The sequence below is a fragment of the Dipodomys merriami genome, unplaced genomic scaffold (assembly GCF_024711535.1).
Source record: "Dipodomys merriami isolate MVZ:Mamm:240054 unplaced genomic scaffold, mDipMer1.0.p SCAF_16, whole genome shotgun sequence".
Lineage (NCBI taxonomy): Eukaryota > Metazoa > Chordata > Mammalia > Rodentia > Heteromyidae > Dipodomys > Dipodomys merriami.
In genome coordinates, this window is record NW_027202937.1 from 18,229,934 (window position 1) to 18,248,882 (window position 18,949).

Here is an 18,949-nt window from a genome sequence, read left to right on the forward strand (position 1 = left end):
AAAAAAAAGGGATAAAATAAGAGGGAAAAAAATGTTTGGCCAGTATAAATACGTCCATATATAAAATGGCATCTGATTACATTTACAAGGAAAAAAAAATACGAGGATGGAGCATCGGTGAGAAAAGAAAAAAAAAAAAAACAGAGCACGTCTTCTCATTTACACCTCTAAGGAATAAACACATACACACTGAGAAAAAATTTGGTCCTGAATTGTTTCCTTTTTTTTTTCTTCAAAAGTCCAGCACAGATTTGAGTTGCGTTTGAATCCTTTAAAGAGTTAAGAATGAAAAAAAGCTGGTGATAATTCTGTCGTAGGAATCAAACATAGCGCCATCTATCTGCTTTTTATATTATCCTACACTATTTTAAAAACTGCTCAACAGTCTTATACAGAAATCTTTTAAAAGATAGACAGGATAACATGCTATATTAACCCCACCAGTGAAATAATCCAACACCATCACGATTCCAATTAAGAAGAAAAAAAAAAACCCTCTGTCCCCCACCCCCACCCCCACCAAAGACCACTCGCCCTCCGTGGACCCAGCACCAAAAACTCAGTCTCCTCCTCTCCTCCACGCCTCCGGCTCGGGGAAGTCTCCCCTCTGCTCCCGTCCAGACCGAGGGTGGAGGCCCGGGCCCGCCGCCTCCCTCTCCCCCCCCCCAACATGCCGATGCCAGGCCCAGCACCGCACCGGGACGGGGAGCCCCGGAGGGGGCCCACCCCCCGTTCCTCCCCACACCGTCCGTATTCTCCTCGGGCCCCCGCCCGCCGTGCGCCCCCCCTCGCCCCCCGCGGTGGTGGCTTCCAACGAGGTTCTCAGGTCATTTCCCAGCGCCGGGCACACTCTGGCTGCCCTCCTCTCCCCTTCCCCCTCCGCATCTCCTCTTCTGGCTGCAGGAGGAGCAAGGAAAAGAAGAAAAAAACCAAAAATAACCCAAACCACACAACCACACAGGAATTCGCCAGCGTGCAGTCTCTCCGTCCCAGCGCCCCGCGAAGCCCCGGCCGCCGCCGCCGCCGCCGCCGGGCTCGCCGCCTGGACCCAGACCCCCCCCCCCACGTCTTCACGAAACTGAACAAGAAAAAGAAGGGGAGGGGGCCCGGGCTCCCCTCGGGTGTCGATCCACAAAGCGAAATCAAGTCAACAAAAATCCCAACCAAAGTTGGTGCAGGGAGAGGGGCGAGAGCCTCCTGCAGTCTCTCTAGAATCTTCTTTCTTGCTGGGGGAGGGGAGATGCACACACAAGTCCGGAAGCTCGTTGGAAGGGGGGTGGGGGAGTCTCTTCAAGCAAAGGGGAGGAAACTCCAAGTAGCTTTTTTTTTGCCATCAACAACAACATCAATAACAATAAAAGGTCGCCCCTGTCTACCCTCCGCGTCCCCGGCCTGGGGTGGGGGGGTGGGGAGCGCGGGAGCCCAGCGCCCCGGCGCCCCCTCTCCACGGCGGGGACGCGGCCACAGCCAGCCCTGTTCACGCTTGGTTTTTTTTTTCTCTTCCTTTTCTTTTTTTCTTTCCCTTTTTCTCTCTCTCTTTCATCTCCGCATCTGTTCTTTTCCTTTTTTTCTGTATTTTTCTTTTTTGCTTTTTTTTTTCTTTTTTTTTCCTTTTTTTCTCCTTCTCTTCCTCTCCTGGTGCGCCCCTCGGCCCTCCTGCTCCCCAACCCGGCCGCCCGTGCGCGCGCACACACACGCGCGCGCTCCCTTCAGTAGGTGAAGACCAGGTTGGAGATGCTGGACTCGAGCCAGTCTCCCGAGATCATCTCGCTCACCTCGGGCGTGCAATAGTCCGGGAACTCGAAGTGCGAACCGGAGCCCGGCTCGAAGTTAAAATCCAGGTCCCGATCCAGCGCCGACGACGAGCTGAAACTGCCCAGGGACATGCTCTCAAAGTTTGAACTGGGATTCAGGTCGAGCAGGTCGTCTTCGAACTCGTCATCGGAGGACGAGGAGGAGCCCGAGGACGACGAGGCGGACGAGTGCGACGAGGCCGAGGAGGACGCGTGCGAGGGCGCGCTGGACGGGGCGGGCGAGGCGGCGCGCAGGCTGGCGTAGCCGCGGTGGTCGGCGGGCGAGCGGCCGGCGGCGGGTGACGAGGCGGCGCTGCTGCGGCCGCTCAGGCTCGGGCCGTCGGGCGAGCAGCCCGCGCCCCCCTCTTCGTACAGGCCTAGGGGATCGCTGGGGTCGGCTCCTGCGCCCAGGCCGCCCACGGGGGACGCCGAAGCGCCCAGGCTGCCGAACAGGTAGACACGCTTCACCTTCTTGTCGGCCAGGTGCTTGGCCGGGGCGGCGAGCGCCGACGAGGCCGCGGCCGCGGTGGAGGCCGCCGCCGTCGAGCTGGGAGTCCGCACCTTGTACAGCGAGTGGTGATCGGCGGCCGCCGCGGCGCCCAGGGGCAGCAGGGCGGCGGTGCCCGCAGCCTGCTCGGCCGCGAAGGACGCGGTGGCGGTGGCTGGGGCTCCGGACCCGGCTTTGCCGCCGCCGCCGCCGCCGCCGCCGCCGGGCAGGACGAGCTTGGCGTGCGGTTTCCCGGCCGCGCCGCCCGCGCCGCCCGCCGCTTTGGAACCGCAGCTCTTCTTCGGCGCCGCTTTGGAGTTGGCGCCGCCGTTCGCGGCGCCGCCGTTCGCGCCGCCGCCGCCGCCGCCGCCCCCCGCGTTCCCGCTCCCGCCGCCGCCGCCGCCGCCCCCGTGGCCGCCCCCGCCGCTGCCACCGACCTTGTCTCCCTTCTCCCCGGGCTTGGAGGAGCTGGAGGAGGAGGACGAGGAGGCGGCGGCGGCGGCCGAGGAGCCCGAGTTGGCGTTGCCGGACTTCACCTTCTTCCTGGGCCGGTACTTGTAGTCGGGATAGTCAGCCATGTGCTTGAGGCGCAGCCGCTCCGCCTCCCGAATGAAAGGGATCTTGTCGCTGTCCTTGAGCAGCTTCCAGCGTTTGCCCAGCCGCTTGGAGATCTCGGCGTTGTGCATGTCGGGCGACTGCTCCATGATCTTGCGCCGTTCGATCTGCGACCACACCATGAAGGCGTTCATGGGTCGCTTGATGTGGCCGCTCGGCGTCTTGCACCAGCTCGGGTCGTCGGCCTTACCGCCCGTGGAGGCGGTGGAACCGGGCGTAGGGGACGAGGCGATGCCCAGCTCCAGGCCGGCGCCCGAGTCCGAGCTCTCGCCGGCCAGCAGCGCTTCCGTGTTCTCGGCGTTGTTGGTTTGCTGCACCATGGCCCCGGCTCGGCGGGCGCCCACGCGCGCTCACACCCTCGCCGGTGTCCGCGAGCGATCGCTGGGCCCTCCCGGCTCCCCCGGGCCAAACGCACGCCGAGCTGGAGAAGGCGCGAGGAGGGCCGGCCGGCCAGCCGGACCCCTCCACTCCGGGCCGGGGCGGAGGTGGGCGAAGAGAGAAAAGTCCCAAAAGATGCGCGCGAGGAGCGCTCCGCCTCTCGCAGAGGAGTTATAGTTCCCAGGCTGGAGAGTCAAGTCTTTCTCTCTTACTCTCTCTCCCTCTGTCTCTCTCTTTCCCTCTCTCCTCTCTCTCTCTCTGTCTCACCGAGCTGCAGTTTGCTCTGTCTGTCGGCTCTGAGTCTGGAGACCGGACTAACGTGGAGAGGAGTTTCTTGATTGCTTGCTGCTGGCTGAAGCTTCTTCCAGTGCAAGTTTCTCGCCGCCTCCCAGGCAAGTCTCTCTCTCTCTCTTTTTTTCCTCCCCTGAAGCAGTTGATTCCAGTTCACGAGCGCTCTCGGTAGCTCAGGAAAGCAACATAGTCTCTATCACTTAGTCCCTTTCCTACCATGCAAAGCAAAAAAACCCACTCTGGCTCCAGGACTCTCTGTGGGTGGAATCGGCACTAAGGAGTTTGTGCAATTATTTTGTGGCAAGGTAGGAAGCCAAAAAGCCTGCATGCAACAGACTGGCATGAATAAATGTATGTTTCCCCCTCCCTTCTGCAAGAAGGGAGCTGGTAATGGCAGAGTTCCTCCAGTGCAGACTCTTGGAAAAAAAGGAAAAAAAAAAAAGCGTGCAAGAACTAGAGACCCGGGAGTGAGACAGGCCTCTTCCCTCACACACAGTTTCTCTTGCTGCAGCTTAGAGCAGACCCCAATTCCGTCTCGCGCCTCTTTATCCTTTCACAGACTTTGCCGCAGCCAATCAACCGCTGTAACTAACGCTTCCTCGTGCCAAGCTCCTCCCCCGGCCTTCCCATTGGCTTGGAATCCGATGCAATAATAATCTCCGCGTGCAATGAGAAGCTCCAAATCTGACCTCATTCCAATTTACAGAGCAAACTTTTTAAAAGGGCTGGAAGTACAGCTGAGATTTCTGCTGCCTCTTTTTTCCTCTTGCTCTGTGTGTGCGTGAGCGCGTGCGCGTGTGCGCGCGCTCGTGTGTGTGTGTGTGTGTGTGTGTGTGTGTGTGTGTGTGTGTGTGTGTGTGTAGAGGATGTTAATGCATGAAATTATTAAGGGGAGAGACGGAAATGTATTCTATCCATTATGTTAGATAACAAGGGGCTCTTTGGGGGTAAGGGTGAAATACTGTAAATGGAAGCTCTCTGCTTAAAAGCCAAGTGATTATTTTTATTAGTTCTTTTCAGCATTGGAATAAAAGAATCAGCCTCTAGTGCCAAATCTGTTTCTCAGCTCCTCCTCAAAGCCAGAGATGTAAAAGGGGACGAAAGCCACGACAATAAATCAATGGATATTGAAAACCATTAAGAAAGTGGTACCTAGACACCTGTCATCACAATTATTTTAACAACTCTGGGTACAACACAGATGTTGATGTACTGTGCAAATCTCTTCAAAACCCTTTCTGTATTGTTTGTGGAAGGTAGAAGAGAGGCTTTTTTCTTTTCTTTTTCTTTTTTTTTTCTTTTTTTTTTTTTTGCAGTACTTGCTTACTCTCTTAACCAAACTATGGTTATTTCATGATTTAAACTCCCCTATAAATCCTGGATAGCCCAAACAAGGAGCTTTGCCTAGAATCACATTAGCAGGCTCCACTGTTACCTCGATTGGAAGCTTAGCATAGAGTAATACAGTAATACAGGGTGAAAATGCTGAGCAAAGGATGGAAGCTGACTTTACTTCTTAATGTTTTCCAAAGAAAAAGACTGCTTCATTCTGCTCTCTTCCTCTCTTCAAACCCCTCTCTTCCTCTTTATAAATATAAACCTCCTGTGTGTGTGTGTGTGGTGTTGCTTGGAGCAAATGGAACTAAAAGAGAAGCAGTGGGAGGAGGTAATAACTGGCAATGGGACAGAAGAGGGCCTCTAAATTCACATTCGCCCTGCATGTTAATCTTTCTTACTGGGTTTGTATCTGTGAGGATGTGACTATGTCTGGGCTTTCCTGGCCTGTGATGTGAGAATACTAAGAGTTACTTTATAGAGAGGACTGTTGTTGTTACAACCAGTTTGAGGCTATTAAGCAGTCATGTATGGTGAGCCCTGAATGAATGCTAATGTAATGCTTGGTAATTCAAATGCCAATTCTAGTAAAAGCAGCATGTTGTTGGAGAAGCTAGAATTAGGATGGCCAGTGGTGTGAAAGAGCCATCCAGAGATCATAGATGGGGTACCCTGTTTGTGTCCCCCCCCATGGCTTTTAAAAGAAAGGAACTTCATAAACAACAGTGTGAGAAATGTGGCAAAGTAATGTACTTTGCTATTCAAAAATATGTGTTAATTTGGCCACAAAACTACCTCTTTCTCAAAATCTAAAAACTATAATTTTTCTTTTTTGAAATAAAAATTCAACTACAATAGCAAACTATTTTCCTTTCAGCCCAGTGATAGGTAGGGGCAGCCCAATGTAAAAATCAACTTTAGATTCAGGTCACACTAGTGCTGGATACTGTATTTCCACTTATCTTGTCAAACTTTTTAAGTATGTATACTGGCAACAGGCCCAGATTGTCAGATTTAAAATTTTACTGGGAAAAAAAAAAACACCAGACAGAGACAGTGGATTGGATCAACCACAAGCCAGATTGTTTTTGTGGATATAAGCAAATAATTTTTGACCATCAGCTACCCAAGTTATATACTTTTTCTTTCTAGAAGTGGAAATCTTCAAACAACAACCAAAACTTAAAAAGAAAACAAAAAAATTCAAGGACACTTTGGCACATATTTCATGTTTTTCACCCCTAAGAGCTATCAATCTGACTTAATTCTTTTAAGAAACCTATTATCTATAAATTCAGTATTTTCACTAGGATAAAAAAGAGAACAAATACATTTACATCAGAATTTGGACCAAACAATGATAATAGATGTAACTAGTTTGATAACTCAAAGTGAGTATCAAGCTGATTGATTAGATTTCTACCACTGAATATGATGGGGGAAGTTAATCCAATAGCCATGCTAATTATGTTTATACTTAATACACTGATGTCTTAAGAGTGAACTAAGAAGTAGTCACTGACCTAATTCTTTTGTTAGATGCATTTTTTTCCATTTCCACAAGTTCAACAGTTTTTAAGATAATATCATTACATTTCATGACACCAAAAGAAAAAAAATTGCCAATAATAAATAACAAAAATCCCACAATTTTCATCCTTCTAATCAAAGATATACCTCCCTATTTTAGAGATGTTGAGATGATAAGGTTTTAGAATTGATGAAATGGCATTAGTAAGCTTCTTTGACTTTATTAGATCGTTGTGGTTTGTACATGTATATACATATATGTGTGTATACATATATATATATATATATGAGTGTTTCACTTTTGAAGTAGGTCTGTTTTTAGGTGTTAGATCTCTTAGGGTGTAAGAAAACATGTGGCAAGTGGCCTTTAATTAAAGTCATCTTTCCCTGGAGTAAAGTCTAGGCATACCAGAATGCATTCATTTGGCTTCTGAATAGCAAATAATGAAAAGGTTTCTGTGTTCTCATTACCTAACTTCAGTTCTCCATTACTGACATTTTTTTCATCAAATACCAGATATTTGGTGGCCCCAGGAACATCAGTACTCAGTGTTCCCTCTGCTGGCTTTTCAGTACATGAAGTGATTCTTACTGCTACTCTTATAGCTGTATTAACAAAAAGCCAAGATAATGTTGCAAATAAAAAAAAATCCCGTTTTAGAATAATGGACTCATTGTCTTCATTGGCAACGATGTGAGACATTTTCAGTTTTGACTTAAGGCAGATATTTGCTCGATTATCTTATTCCATGAAATAATGGAATCCATTTGAGGTCTCAGTGTAATACCTGCTAATGCTTGGTTTCTGCTCCTGACACCTGCACCATAAAATCCTATGTCCATACATAGTATGGAATATAAATTGGAGTTCTCTCCTACTGTCTAACATATTCCCATAGCATTGGAGTGGGCATTGCCTGAAACTAAAACAATCTGGATTTGAACTGATTTGCAAGGTTTTGCTCACCTTGTTTGTAGAAATTATGATTGCCAGAGCTGGTCTAATCTGAGTATTCAGTTCAGATAAAATTAGGGGCGGGCAGTTAAACTTTAGTTGACAAAGAAGCAGCCCTGGGAAATATGTTATTGGCTTTTGTCAACAGAAAGGGCCCAGGATTTCTGGTTCCAGGCATTACACAGGACTGAGGTTTGTGTGCGTCTGAGGTCTGAGGCTGAGTCTGATTTTCTTCTTTGTCAAGGAGACAGGCTAAACTTGCACTTCCATCCTTTTGGGTTTGATGACTGCTGTATTCAAACAGGACTTGCAGAAGAAGATTGTACTGAAAAAATAATTCATGTGAACAATTCTTATTTTCAAAATACCAAAACATGGTAATTAAATCTGTGGTTTATTTTTGCTCATAGAATTAAATTTTACTATTAGTATAACATTTCTGATCATTGTTAATCCATGTCTCTTCCCTGATCCACTACCACATACAAGGCTCAAGTCAGCAATGCATACCAATGCCAATCCGTGCCAACTCATTTTTTCTTTTTCCTCTCGGTTTTCTCAGAAGAACAGCAGAAAGGTTTGCCTGGGCCGCTTCCTAGGCCTAAAGCAAAGCCACTTTTGCTCCATTTCTCCAGGCCCAGACTTGTCCCACCCACCTACAGCCCACATTTGCACTCCCGCCAATTGCCTTCCGATCCGGACAGACGCGGCCGCCAGGTGGCAGTGCTGAGCCTCCCTGCACCCAACTGGAGCCCGAGGAAAAAACGTGGGGATGGTCCACTCCCTTTTCCTCCCGGGAGCGAGCACGGTCCTCACCTTCCTCCACGTTGCCTTCTTCGGGGAACAGTGAAAAAGATCAGCGGACGACAGGGTGTGTCCGCGAACTGATTTCTTTGTTAAGGAAATAAAAAGTTTATGACAACCAATGTGGCAGCTTCTCCCCCCCACCCCGACCTCGAGTCAGAAGCCCTAAGCCTGGCATCCCCTCGAATCCGGTACCCACACCCGGGACTCGATCCCATCTCCGGCTTGGGAATGGGTTATCCACGCAGCTTCTCCGTCTGCTGCTCTCGGCGGGGAGCAGCCGCCGAGAAACAATGGCTCCTGACTTCAGAAACACACTACCTAAGTAAGACAGACCTTTTCTCAGACAGGTTTGCTGCGCCTGGCCACGCGCGGGGCCCCTCCAGCGCTCTCCGCCCGCGGGCGATGCAGGGCGCTCAGCCTCGCCTCTCCGTGACAGTTACCCGGAGGAACTGACTGGGCCTGGCTCGGGCTGTGCTTTTTCGGAGGAGAGTGGTTCCGAGTGTCAACGCGTTTCCGGCGATCCCGCCAGCGGCGTCTTCACACCTGTCTTCCCTTTAGGTTTGCAGCGGGGGGTGGGGAGGGACCAGAGACGCACGCAGCCTCCCCCCCCATGCCCCCCGCGCCCACACCGGCTCCCCGACCTGCCCCGGACGTGCGTGGGGCCCGGGGCGCGCCAGGCCCCGGCGCCAGCTCCCCCCCCCCTCCGCTCCCCGAGCCCGCTCGGCGCCGGTGCCCAGTTCCGCCACTGGCCGGAACTGGCAGCCGCCGCCCCCGGTGCCCCCGCACCCTGAGCCCTGGACTCCTCAATGCCTTCTCGGGTGCTCGCGGGGACCGCGCGCCCCTCCCCGGCCCCGCTGGCGGAGCTGGGCAGCGCGCAGCCGCGGGGTCCCCGCCGTCATGGGGAGGGGGGTGCGGCGCGTCTGTTTGCCCCGAAATCCGCCGCACCCCTTCCCTGGGGCGGGTGGAAGGGGGGGTGAGCGAGGCGTCCCTAGCGGGGGCCTGGATGGGGAAGGGGAGGAGGGATGACCCTTCTCTGGGACTTGGGGGGAGGGGAGGCCAGGGGAGTCCATTTCTGGGGCGGTGGGGGTGTCCCTCGGAGTCCCCTCGCCCTTCCGCGGGAAAGGCTGGAAGGAAGCCCGAGGGCCGGGAGGCTGCGGTCGGCGAGCGCGGCGGAGCGCTCCCGGGGTGCCTGCCGGGGTGCCGTGGCCGGGGGGCGCCCCACGCGCGGGGCTGGGCGGGGGGGGGATCCTGCCCCGCTCTGGGAGAGGGGGCGGGGAGCCAAGGATGCGGCGGGGCGCGGGGCGCGGGGCGCAGCGCTTTGTCCGCTGGCATTCGACGGTCTCGCCGCCTCTCCGCCGGCAACCCAGGCGCTCAGGCCCGGGCGCAGGCTTCCCTCCGCGCCCCGGGCGCCCCGAAACCGCCGCAGTGGCCCAGCCGCGGCGTGGGTGGGGCGCCCTCCCCCGGATCCCCGCCCGCGGCCGAGCGCAAGCCGCGGCTGTCGGAGCCCCGGGAGGAGAGCCGCTGATTGCACGTGGGGCCTGGGGCGGGCGGCGGCGGGGGGGGGGGACCGCTGCCACACGAGCACCCCCAAGCCAACGTTTGCAGACCAGTGGCCCGGCGGCGGCGCGGGGGGGGGGGCAAGAGAGGGGTTCGGCTCGCGCCCACGGGGAGGGAAACCCGCGGGGGAGCCATGCAAATGTCAGATAAGAGAGGGGCGAGGGAGGAAGAAAGGCAGGCGCTGGATAGCCGGGAGGGAAAGGCCGGGCGACCGCACGGGCTGCCGGGGACGCGGGGCAGGGGAGGGGAGGGCGGGCGCGTGGCGGGCAGCTGGCACGGGACGCGCGGGCTCCGGGCTCCGCCTGGCACTGGATCCCTTTCTCCCCAGCCCTTTCCCTCCCCTGTTCCCGCCGCAGTAGGACATCCCAAGGGCGCAGTCCGAGCTAGGGAGGGAGGGGAGGGGAGGGGAGGGGAGGGGGCAGGGCCCGAAGAACCCAGCGGCCCACCCCGCTCGGGGTGTGCAGTACACCTGGCACCCGGGACTCGCCATCTGCTCCCAGCTGCCGCCTCTCGCCCGTGGGGTGTGGCCCTGTGGAAGATAAGAGCGTGGCGGGAGCGAGGACGGCCTCGCGTTCGCTGCCAGCTGACCTCAGGCCAGCAACGCTTGGTGGGCACTTGTGTGGACCCAGCCCAGCCTCGGCCCCCTGCCCCCTCTCCTACCCCGCCAGCTAGGAAGCAATCTTGTGTATACTGTACAAAGCCAGCGCTCACTTGGATCCATAGTACATACGCGACCTCGCCAGGCCAAGAGGAGGATGTTGGAGCCAGCTGGGGACCCTAGAGAGGTTTGGGAAAGTTGCTACTGTTTCCCTGAAGCATGACAAGCCCCCTTTTCTTCCGGTCCCCCACTTTCACCATCGGATCGACATCCGAGATGTCTGGCCTCTGGGGGAGAGGGGGCAGTAAAACTGAAGGCTGGGCCTTATGGGCTCTCACATTTGACTCATTGACTTCACAAATATCAGACCCCCCCCCTCCCAATATTGCTTTATTGTGACAAGTGTCATGTGACCTGGCCGTTCTGAAATAAACATTCGTGGCTGACATAACCACATCATTTCTTTATTTAAAAAAATACAGTGATTAAACTACAATAAAACAGAGAACACCATCTACATCATGTATCGATTACATTTCAAACGTGTGTAGTAGGTTGGGCTCTGTTTCAATAAAACAAGATTTCCCCCATTCCATGGTCCCGATGCATACAGTACATGCAAGTGCTAAATAATGACGATACTCTTGGCTGAGTGCTTAGGTTTGCAGTGGATATGGTAGACTTTTGTAGTACTGGCGGTCTGTTCCCTCCTAGACACTGGGTTTGCCCACTGACTTGCTGCAGCCTTTGAGGCTTAAGAGTGAAGGGAATAAACACTGGTTTATTAACAGGTGTTTATTAACACGTGTGAGGTGCTGGGTTTGATCCACGGAACACGGCCTATTACATGGCATTGGAGGAGGTTAGCTGTGGAGCCACTCCTGAGAAAGGGAGTAGTTGTTGGCCCAGCTGAAGTCTTAAAAGTCTTAAATTGAGCTCCCATGACATGTCTGTAGCTCAGTATTGTTCCTTCCTAATCAGCCCAATACAGTTAGGAATGGATACCAAATCAAGCATAAAGATATAGCATTGTCTTGGGTTGTTGTTTTATTTTTACTTTTTTTTTTTTTTTTGGTAAGCTGGGAGGCTTGAATTTAGGGCTGGTTGCTGTCCCTGAGCTCTTTTGCTCAAGGCTAGCACTCTACCATGTTAAGCCACCCCTCCTCATCCAGGTTTTCTTGCCAGTTAATTGGAGATAAGAGTCTCACAGATTCTCCTACAGGGGCTGGCTTTGAATCACGATCCTCAAGTCTCAACCTCCTGAGTAGCTAGGATTACAGGCATAAGCCACCAGCACCCAGCTATCATTTTTTTTTTTTTTTGGTGGTACTAAGGTTTAAACTCCGGACCTCATGTTTGCTGAGCAGGTGATTATTTTATTGCTCTTAAACTTCTAAATCTAGGAATTGTTCTTTGAACTACTAAACATAATAGGCAATCGTTCTCATAATAAAATTACTTCTAAAGGAAGTTTAGTGAAGAGTATCCTTCAATTCTGTAGTATGGAATTTCATCTGGAGTCTTTTTTTCCTCCCTCTTTCTTCTTGAGGTAGACACATGAAAAGGAAAGCTGTATCTATTCTGAATTAAGCTATAACATTAAATCCTAAGTAATTTCAGTATTATGATCTTGTATATTAACGTCAGAGACTTTTCTGTCTTTGAAAACTAAAACTATATGCTGAAAGAGGGCAGCAAATTTTAATGTTTGTTTCTTCCTTTTCTCATCTACCATTCCATATCCTGTAGCTGAGAGCATTCGCTTAAATCATCCCATCTCAAAATGATCTTCTCCCTTTCCTCTTCCTGATTCCTCTGGCCCTTGCTAAAACCTATCTACTGGGAAAATTATTATAGAACCACATGATAATCTACAATTACTTAATAATAGCTCAGTAGAATGTCTTCTTGGGTGGCATATATGTTAGTGAGAAAAAATATGTTCTAATCTAAGGGGATAGTCTAATTTTTGGAACTTTGTTGCTATGTTGGAGAAGTGATATATCAGATGGTCCCTTTCTCATCAAACACCTTCTTTTATTAGCTTCTATTCAACCTGTGCACAAAGGCCATCCTTGAGTAAAATCAATTCTGTAAAGTAAGACTGGTGGTAACTGTTGAGGGAGGATTAATATTATGAATCAACTTGATTAGGCTACAAGGTGCCCAGATATTTATTTAAACATTCTGGTTACTCCTGGAAGGTTGCTTGTGGCTGTTTAATATTTAAATCTATAGGCTGAATACAGTTGACTGCCCTCCCTCATGTGGGTCTGCCGCATCCAGTAAGTTGAAGGTCTGAACAAAAGAAAATGGCTGACCTTCTCCAATGAAGAGTTATTTTCTCCTGCCTGACTGCAAGGTGGGACTTGTAGTTCAAATGGAACTATGTAATTGGCTCTTTTGTTTTTTCAACTTGACTTCTATCTTGGAATTCTTTTCCACTCTCTGTAATCATGTGAGCCAATTTCTTATAATAATGCATGCATGCATTTCTCTCTCTCTCTCTCTCTCTCTCTCTCTCTCTCTCTCTCTCTCTCTCTCTCTCTCTCTCTCTCTCTCTCTCTCTCTCTCTCTCTCGCTAGGAATCAAACACAGGGCTTTGAACATGCTAATTATTGGCTGTATCAGTGAGCTCCACCTTTAATCTCAAATGCCTCTTTCTGGAAGTGACACATAACATTTGTGATCATCAGTTCAGGGTTCTGCCTTAAACACCGAGAAATACAACTCACTCTTGTATCCCAAGAAAGAGGAAAAGTGGTTTGGGTGAATACAGAAAATTTGTTCCATATTACCTATGTAATCAATAGAACTCATCTGTAAATTCATTTTTAAAGAAATACACTGTTTTCCTTTTAGCTGAAATATAAAAATCAAATCTATGCTCTGCCAGATTTTTTTTTAACTTGGGCCAATACCTTACACTATGTATATATTTTAAAATCGCATTAATAAAGAAAATCATTACAGACATGAGCACTTCTACTTATGAGTATGATGCACTAGTAGCAGAAAGCCATCAAAAGAAAAATGAGGTTACAAAAATCATTTTTAAAGATATTATAGGTCTCTAGAAGCATATGAGACTAGAAAACTCCATTTTTTTTTTGAGAGAGAAAGGGCTTTGTTACATGAAATGAGATTGCTAGCCATTTTCTTTCCTTGGTGCATTTGCACAGGCTGTCATAGATACAGCAGGCAACTTTATAGAAAGGGAAAATTCAGTTCTGTGGCCCTGTGGGTAGGGACAAGTGACCATGTACAGGATCACCAGATGAACAGCCATTTATTTCTATCAGGTATTTGCTAGCACAGTGTAATAGGTTGGTAGGTAGAGCCACAAGGACAGAAATCATCTTCAGACCAAGTTGTATTAAAGGAAGGGGCATTCAAAACAAAACACTCAGACTCTTGGCTGTTTAACATTTATATATATATATATATATCCCATTCAAAACATTTGCCAGATTTTTTTTTTTCAGTCAAGGGGTTTGAACTCAGGGCCTGGGCACTGTCCCTGAGCTCTTTTTGTGCAAAGCTAGTGCTTTACCACTTTGAGCCACAGCTCCACTTCTGTTTTTTGTTTTGTTTTGTGTTTTCCTGATGGTTAATTGGAGTTAAGAATCTCAAGAACTTTCCTGTCCAGGCTGGCTTTAAACAATGATCTTTAGATCTCAGCCTCCTCAGTAGCTAGGATTATAGGCTTCAGTTACTGGTGTCTGTCTCATTTGCCAGATTTTTGAACTTGGATGAAGAGGGCAACTAAAGAGTTAGTCTCTGCTAACGCCAAAACTTTCAGAGTGGATGAAATAGAGGACTATAAAACTCTCCATTGGGCTGGGTGTCAGTGGCTCACACTTGTAATCCTAGCTACACAGGAGGCTGAGATCTGAGGACCACAGTTTAAAGCCATCGTGAGAAGGAAAGACCATGACTCTTATCTCCAATTAACCGCCTAAAAACCAGAAGTGGAGTTGTGGCTCAAAGTGAAAGAGCACTAGCCTTGAGCAAAAAAACACAAGGACAGTGCCTGAGCCCTGAGTTCAAGCCCCATAACTGACAAAACTAAAACAAAATAAAACCCTCCAGATTGAACGTATAGGAAGGGGATAGGAATACAACTCCATGGTAAAGAACCTGCCTACCATGCCGGAGGTCCTTAGTTCAATCACCAGAATTGTGTGTCTGTGTGTGTGAGAGAGAGATAGTGGGAGGGTATCGAATGGCCATGATCAAAACAGAGCTGGGATTGAATGACAGGAGAAAATCTTAATTTCAGAAGACTACTATTTCATAGAATGCTTCCTTAAGCACAGTGGAGTTAAACTAAAAATGAAAAGTAAAAGGTTATCAGAATATTTTTGAATATTCCAAAATCTTTGGGAATTAGACAACATCCTTGTAAAATTTTACATTTCAAAGAAGGACTCACATTCGGATTTCAACTAAAGAAACTTAGAGTAATATAAACCCAATAAGGGTAAAAGAAAGAACAATTATAAGGGTAAGTGCAGAAATCAATAAAATAGAGGAAAAATAGTTGTTTCTTGGAAGTGATTTATACCCCTATCAAGACTAATTAAAGGGAATGAACCCCCACAAATTACCAGTATCATGAAAAGATAAATCAATACAGACCATAGGGACATTAAGAAAATGAGAAAACAAGAAAATGAGGGAGGAGGGTGACACTGTTAAAACAGAAATATAGGGGCTGGGAAGTTGGCTCAGTGGTAGAGCGCTTGCCTTGCATGCATGAGGCCCTGGGTTCAATTCCTTCGCACCACATAAACAGAAAAAGCCACAAGTGGCACTGTGGCTCAAGTGGTAGAACACTAGCCTTGAGCTAAAGAGCTGAGGGACAGTGCCCAGGCGCAGAGTTCAGGCCCCACAACCAGCAAAAAAAAAAAAAGGAAATATATTCATTATCTGACTTATGTAACTGTAACCCCTCTATACATCAGCTTTAGAATAAAAATTTAAAAAAAAACAAGAAAACATAAGTAACTATTCTATGCCAGTCAATGAACAATTGGAAGGACATGTTGAAATAAATACAATTTTAAAAATTCACACAAAAGTAGGGGAAAAAAAGCTAGGCACTAGTGGCCCAAGATGGTAATCCTAAATATTCAGGATGCTGAGACCTGGAGGACTGAAGTTCAAGGCCAATCCAAGCAAACAAGTTTGGTAGGCTCTCTTCCAAAATAGCACAAAGCAAGGCTAGAGGCTTGGTTCAAGTGATAGAGCACCAGCCTAGCAAATCCCTGAATTCAAACTCTTGTACTATGAATAAAAAAGAAAAAAATGAATAATTCTATTAAGTAAACAGAACCTATAGTTAAAAACCCTTCCCACAAGTATGAGGCTTTGAGTTCAAACCCAACCCAAAACAAAAACTCCTCCTACCAAGAAAATACTAGGCTCAAATTGTTTCTCTGGCAAATTCTCCAAAACTTTAAGGGAGAAATAACTTCTTAGTTTTACAAGAAAAATTTCAAAGACTGGAGAAAAAACAGATGCCTTACAATTAGTTTCATAAGGCAACAGAACTTTCAAAAACAAAATCTGGCCAGGATATTAAGAGAAAAAAATCACACTCTAACATACCTTATGAGCGCACAGATGTAAACATTTCCAACAAAACATTAATAAGTGAAACTCAGTGCAACATAAAAAGACAGTTTCCTGACAAAATAAGGTTTACTTCAGGAGTTCAAGATTAGCTTGGTACTTTAAAATACATCAAAATAGGGGCTGGGAAGGTGGCTCAGTGGTAGAGTGCTTGCCTTGCATGCATGAAGGCCTGGGTTCGATTCCTCAGCACCACATAAGCAAAAAGAAAAAAAGCTGGAAGTGGTGCTGTGGCTCAAGTGGTAGAGCACTAGCCTTGAGCTGAGGAGCTAAGGGACAGTGCCTAGGCCCAGAGTTCAGGCCCCACAACCGGACCCCCCCCCAAAAATACATCAAAATAATATACAGGGATGGGAAGGGGAAACAAAGAGGAGGCAACAATGCTTGATAAGAAATGTACTCATTATCTTGCCCATGTAATTGTAACCCCTCTGCATGGTATTCTCACAATGAAAAAAAATTAACAACAACAACAAAAATAATATACTACTTTAATAGAATAAAAGACAGAGAGAAATCAAATGATCATGACAACAGATTAATTTTTAAAAATTTGATAAAATTCAATCCAATTAGAATAAAATCTCTCAACAAACTGAGGAATGGAAGAGGACTTTCTCAATATGATAAATATTTTCAATATAATAACATTTTATTATATGAAATACAACTAAATCTTGAACATTTTTTGCTAAAGTGGAATGTAATGCAAGGATATCTACTTTCCTGGCTCTTGTATACTTAGTGTACAAGATCTTACCTTATTGGCAAAAAGCAGGGCTGGAGGTAAGGGTCAAGCAGTATAGCACCTGCCTTACAAGTTTGTAGGCCCTGAGTTCAAACTCTAATTTAAAGAAAGTGATAGGACAGGTCTGGTGGCTCATGCCTGTAATCCTAGCTATTCAGGAGGCTGAGATCTGAGGATCATAGATCAAAGCCAGCCTAGGCAAGAAAGTCCATGAGACACTTATCTCCAATTAATCTCTCAGAAAACGGGAAGTGGTGCTGTGGCTCAAGTGGTAGAGTGCTAGCCTTGAGCTGAAGAGCCGAGGGACAGCATGCAGGCCCAGAGTTCAAGCCCCACAACCGACCCAAAAAATAGTGATAAAATATATCTACTAAAAAAGCTAAAATTGCTTTTGTTTACAGATAATATGATTGTGCATATAGAAAAATGCAAAGAAGATGTGCTACAGTTTGGATCTGTATTGCCCACAGAGGGCCACAAGTTGAAGGCTCTGTTTCCAGTTTGGTGCAATCAGGAAATGGTGTTCCAAGAAACTTTATTTGCAAAACAAAAAAAAAAAAAAACAAAAGTAAAAACAAAACCAGGTGGCAGGCCAAATGTGGCCTGCAAGGCATAATTTATTGACTCTTGCTTTAAAACCTTAGTAAAGGGGGGGGGGAGGGGGGGAAGGAATAGGATTGGGATGGGGGGGAGGGGGGAGGCTGGGAAGGGATGTGAAGGGTAAACAAAGGAGGAGGCTGCAATGCTTGGTAAGAAATGTACGCATTATCCTGCCCATGTAATTGTAACTCCTCTGTACAGTATGTTCACAAATAAAATTAAATTAAATTAAAAAAAAAAACCTTAGTAAAGACATTACCTTCAATTTAAATCCAGACACAAAATAGACTTCTTTCTTCTATAATATATGGCAATAGCAGTCAGGTCTCAAATCCAGTGTGATTGTTTTTAAAAGTACTGAAGATAGGATATGTGTTGGAGTTTTAGTGAAAACCCAAAGAGGTTATCAGCAATTAAACCAAAATACCTGTGAAATACATGTGAAGGTAAAGACTAGGCTGGCTAAGGCAGACATTCTCTGAAACGGGGTTATGAAATGTAAATAAGTTATCTAGGCAGTGCTTAGTGGGGAATGTAGGGGAGCTAGAGAGTATACCAAGCAGAGGGAAGGGCTAAAAACAGCCACCTGCAAGTAGTAGGGCTAGACTGTAATGAGAATGAAAAAAGTAGCATAGGTGAAAATGGAATGGTTTGTAGGATCAAACTATACAGGATCCTGTGTTAAAGAATCTGGATTTTTTTTCAATGCAATGGACTTTAAAAAAAAAAATGTTGAATGAGTAACTGCTTACTCATCCTTCCCTGCCCCCCAGGGGGGCAGGGGGATCCTGGGGCTTGAACTCAGGACCTGGGCACTGTCCCTGAGCTCTTTTGCTCTTTTGCTCAAGGCTAGCATTCTACCACAGCTTCACTTCCAGTTTTCTGGTGGGGCAGGCCTTTCCTGTCCCAGCTGGCTGGCTTTGAACTGCAATCCTCAGATCTCAGCCTCCTGAGTCGTTAGGATTACAGGTATGAGCCACTAGCATTTGGCTTCTGCTTACTTCTTTTTTTTTTAAACGTAACTAACCACTGTGTAGAGAATTCATAGAGAGGACAAAACGATGGCTGGAGAAATCCTTGTAAGATTGCTAGGGTAAACCTAGCCTAGAGATGATAATGGTTTGGGTAGCAATGAAGGAGAGAGAAGATATATTTTGGAGGTAAAATATGTAAAACAGAGTGGTGGGCTCTTTCAAGCAGGAAAGGAAGAGAAAGGTCTGCGAAGAGAAGTACAAAGCTATCATTTAGGAGAGCAATCAACCAGCTTACTAGAGGTACATAATTAGGTTGCCAAGCAATGTTTAGGTTGAAGATGTTGACTTTCCAATGACTCCAATCAGTTCAGCTGTGTGTTTTCTCCAGCCCAAACATGAGAACAGGAGAGACAGATGGTTGGGTTCATCTAGGGCTGGAGTTTGGTGTGTTTGGCAGAAGAGGAAAGAAGCAAAGTAATTACACCAGTGTTTGCAGAGGAGTTGTACCGAGGGACTGGTAAGTGCCTGAATAAATACAGAGGTCTGTGGGCAAAGAGGACACCATGGGGGTTGTGCCCAGAAATCTTAATGAGATGGAAGATGGTGGAAGAATACAATCCTTGTGTCACACTGAAGATGTTTGA

The 18,949-nt window shown here is 47.8% G+C and overlaps 1 protein-coding gene across 1 annotated transcript; it reads right to left on the reverse strand.

The window, feature by feature from the left end:
• Positions 1-809: 809 nt before the first annotated feature.
• Positions 810-4,849, reverse strand: Sox4 (SRY-box transcription factor 4). Its single transcript, XM_070024467.1, has one exon. It carries the CDS (start codon positions 3,213-3,215, stop codon positions 1,710-1,712), a length of 1,506 nt encoding a protein of 501 aa, XP_069880568.1. The 5' UTR covers positions 3,216-4,849; the 3' UTR covers positions 810-1,709.
• Positions 4,850-18,949: the final 14,100 nt, after the last annotated feature.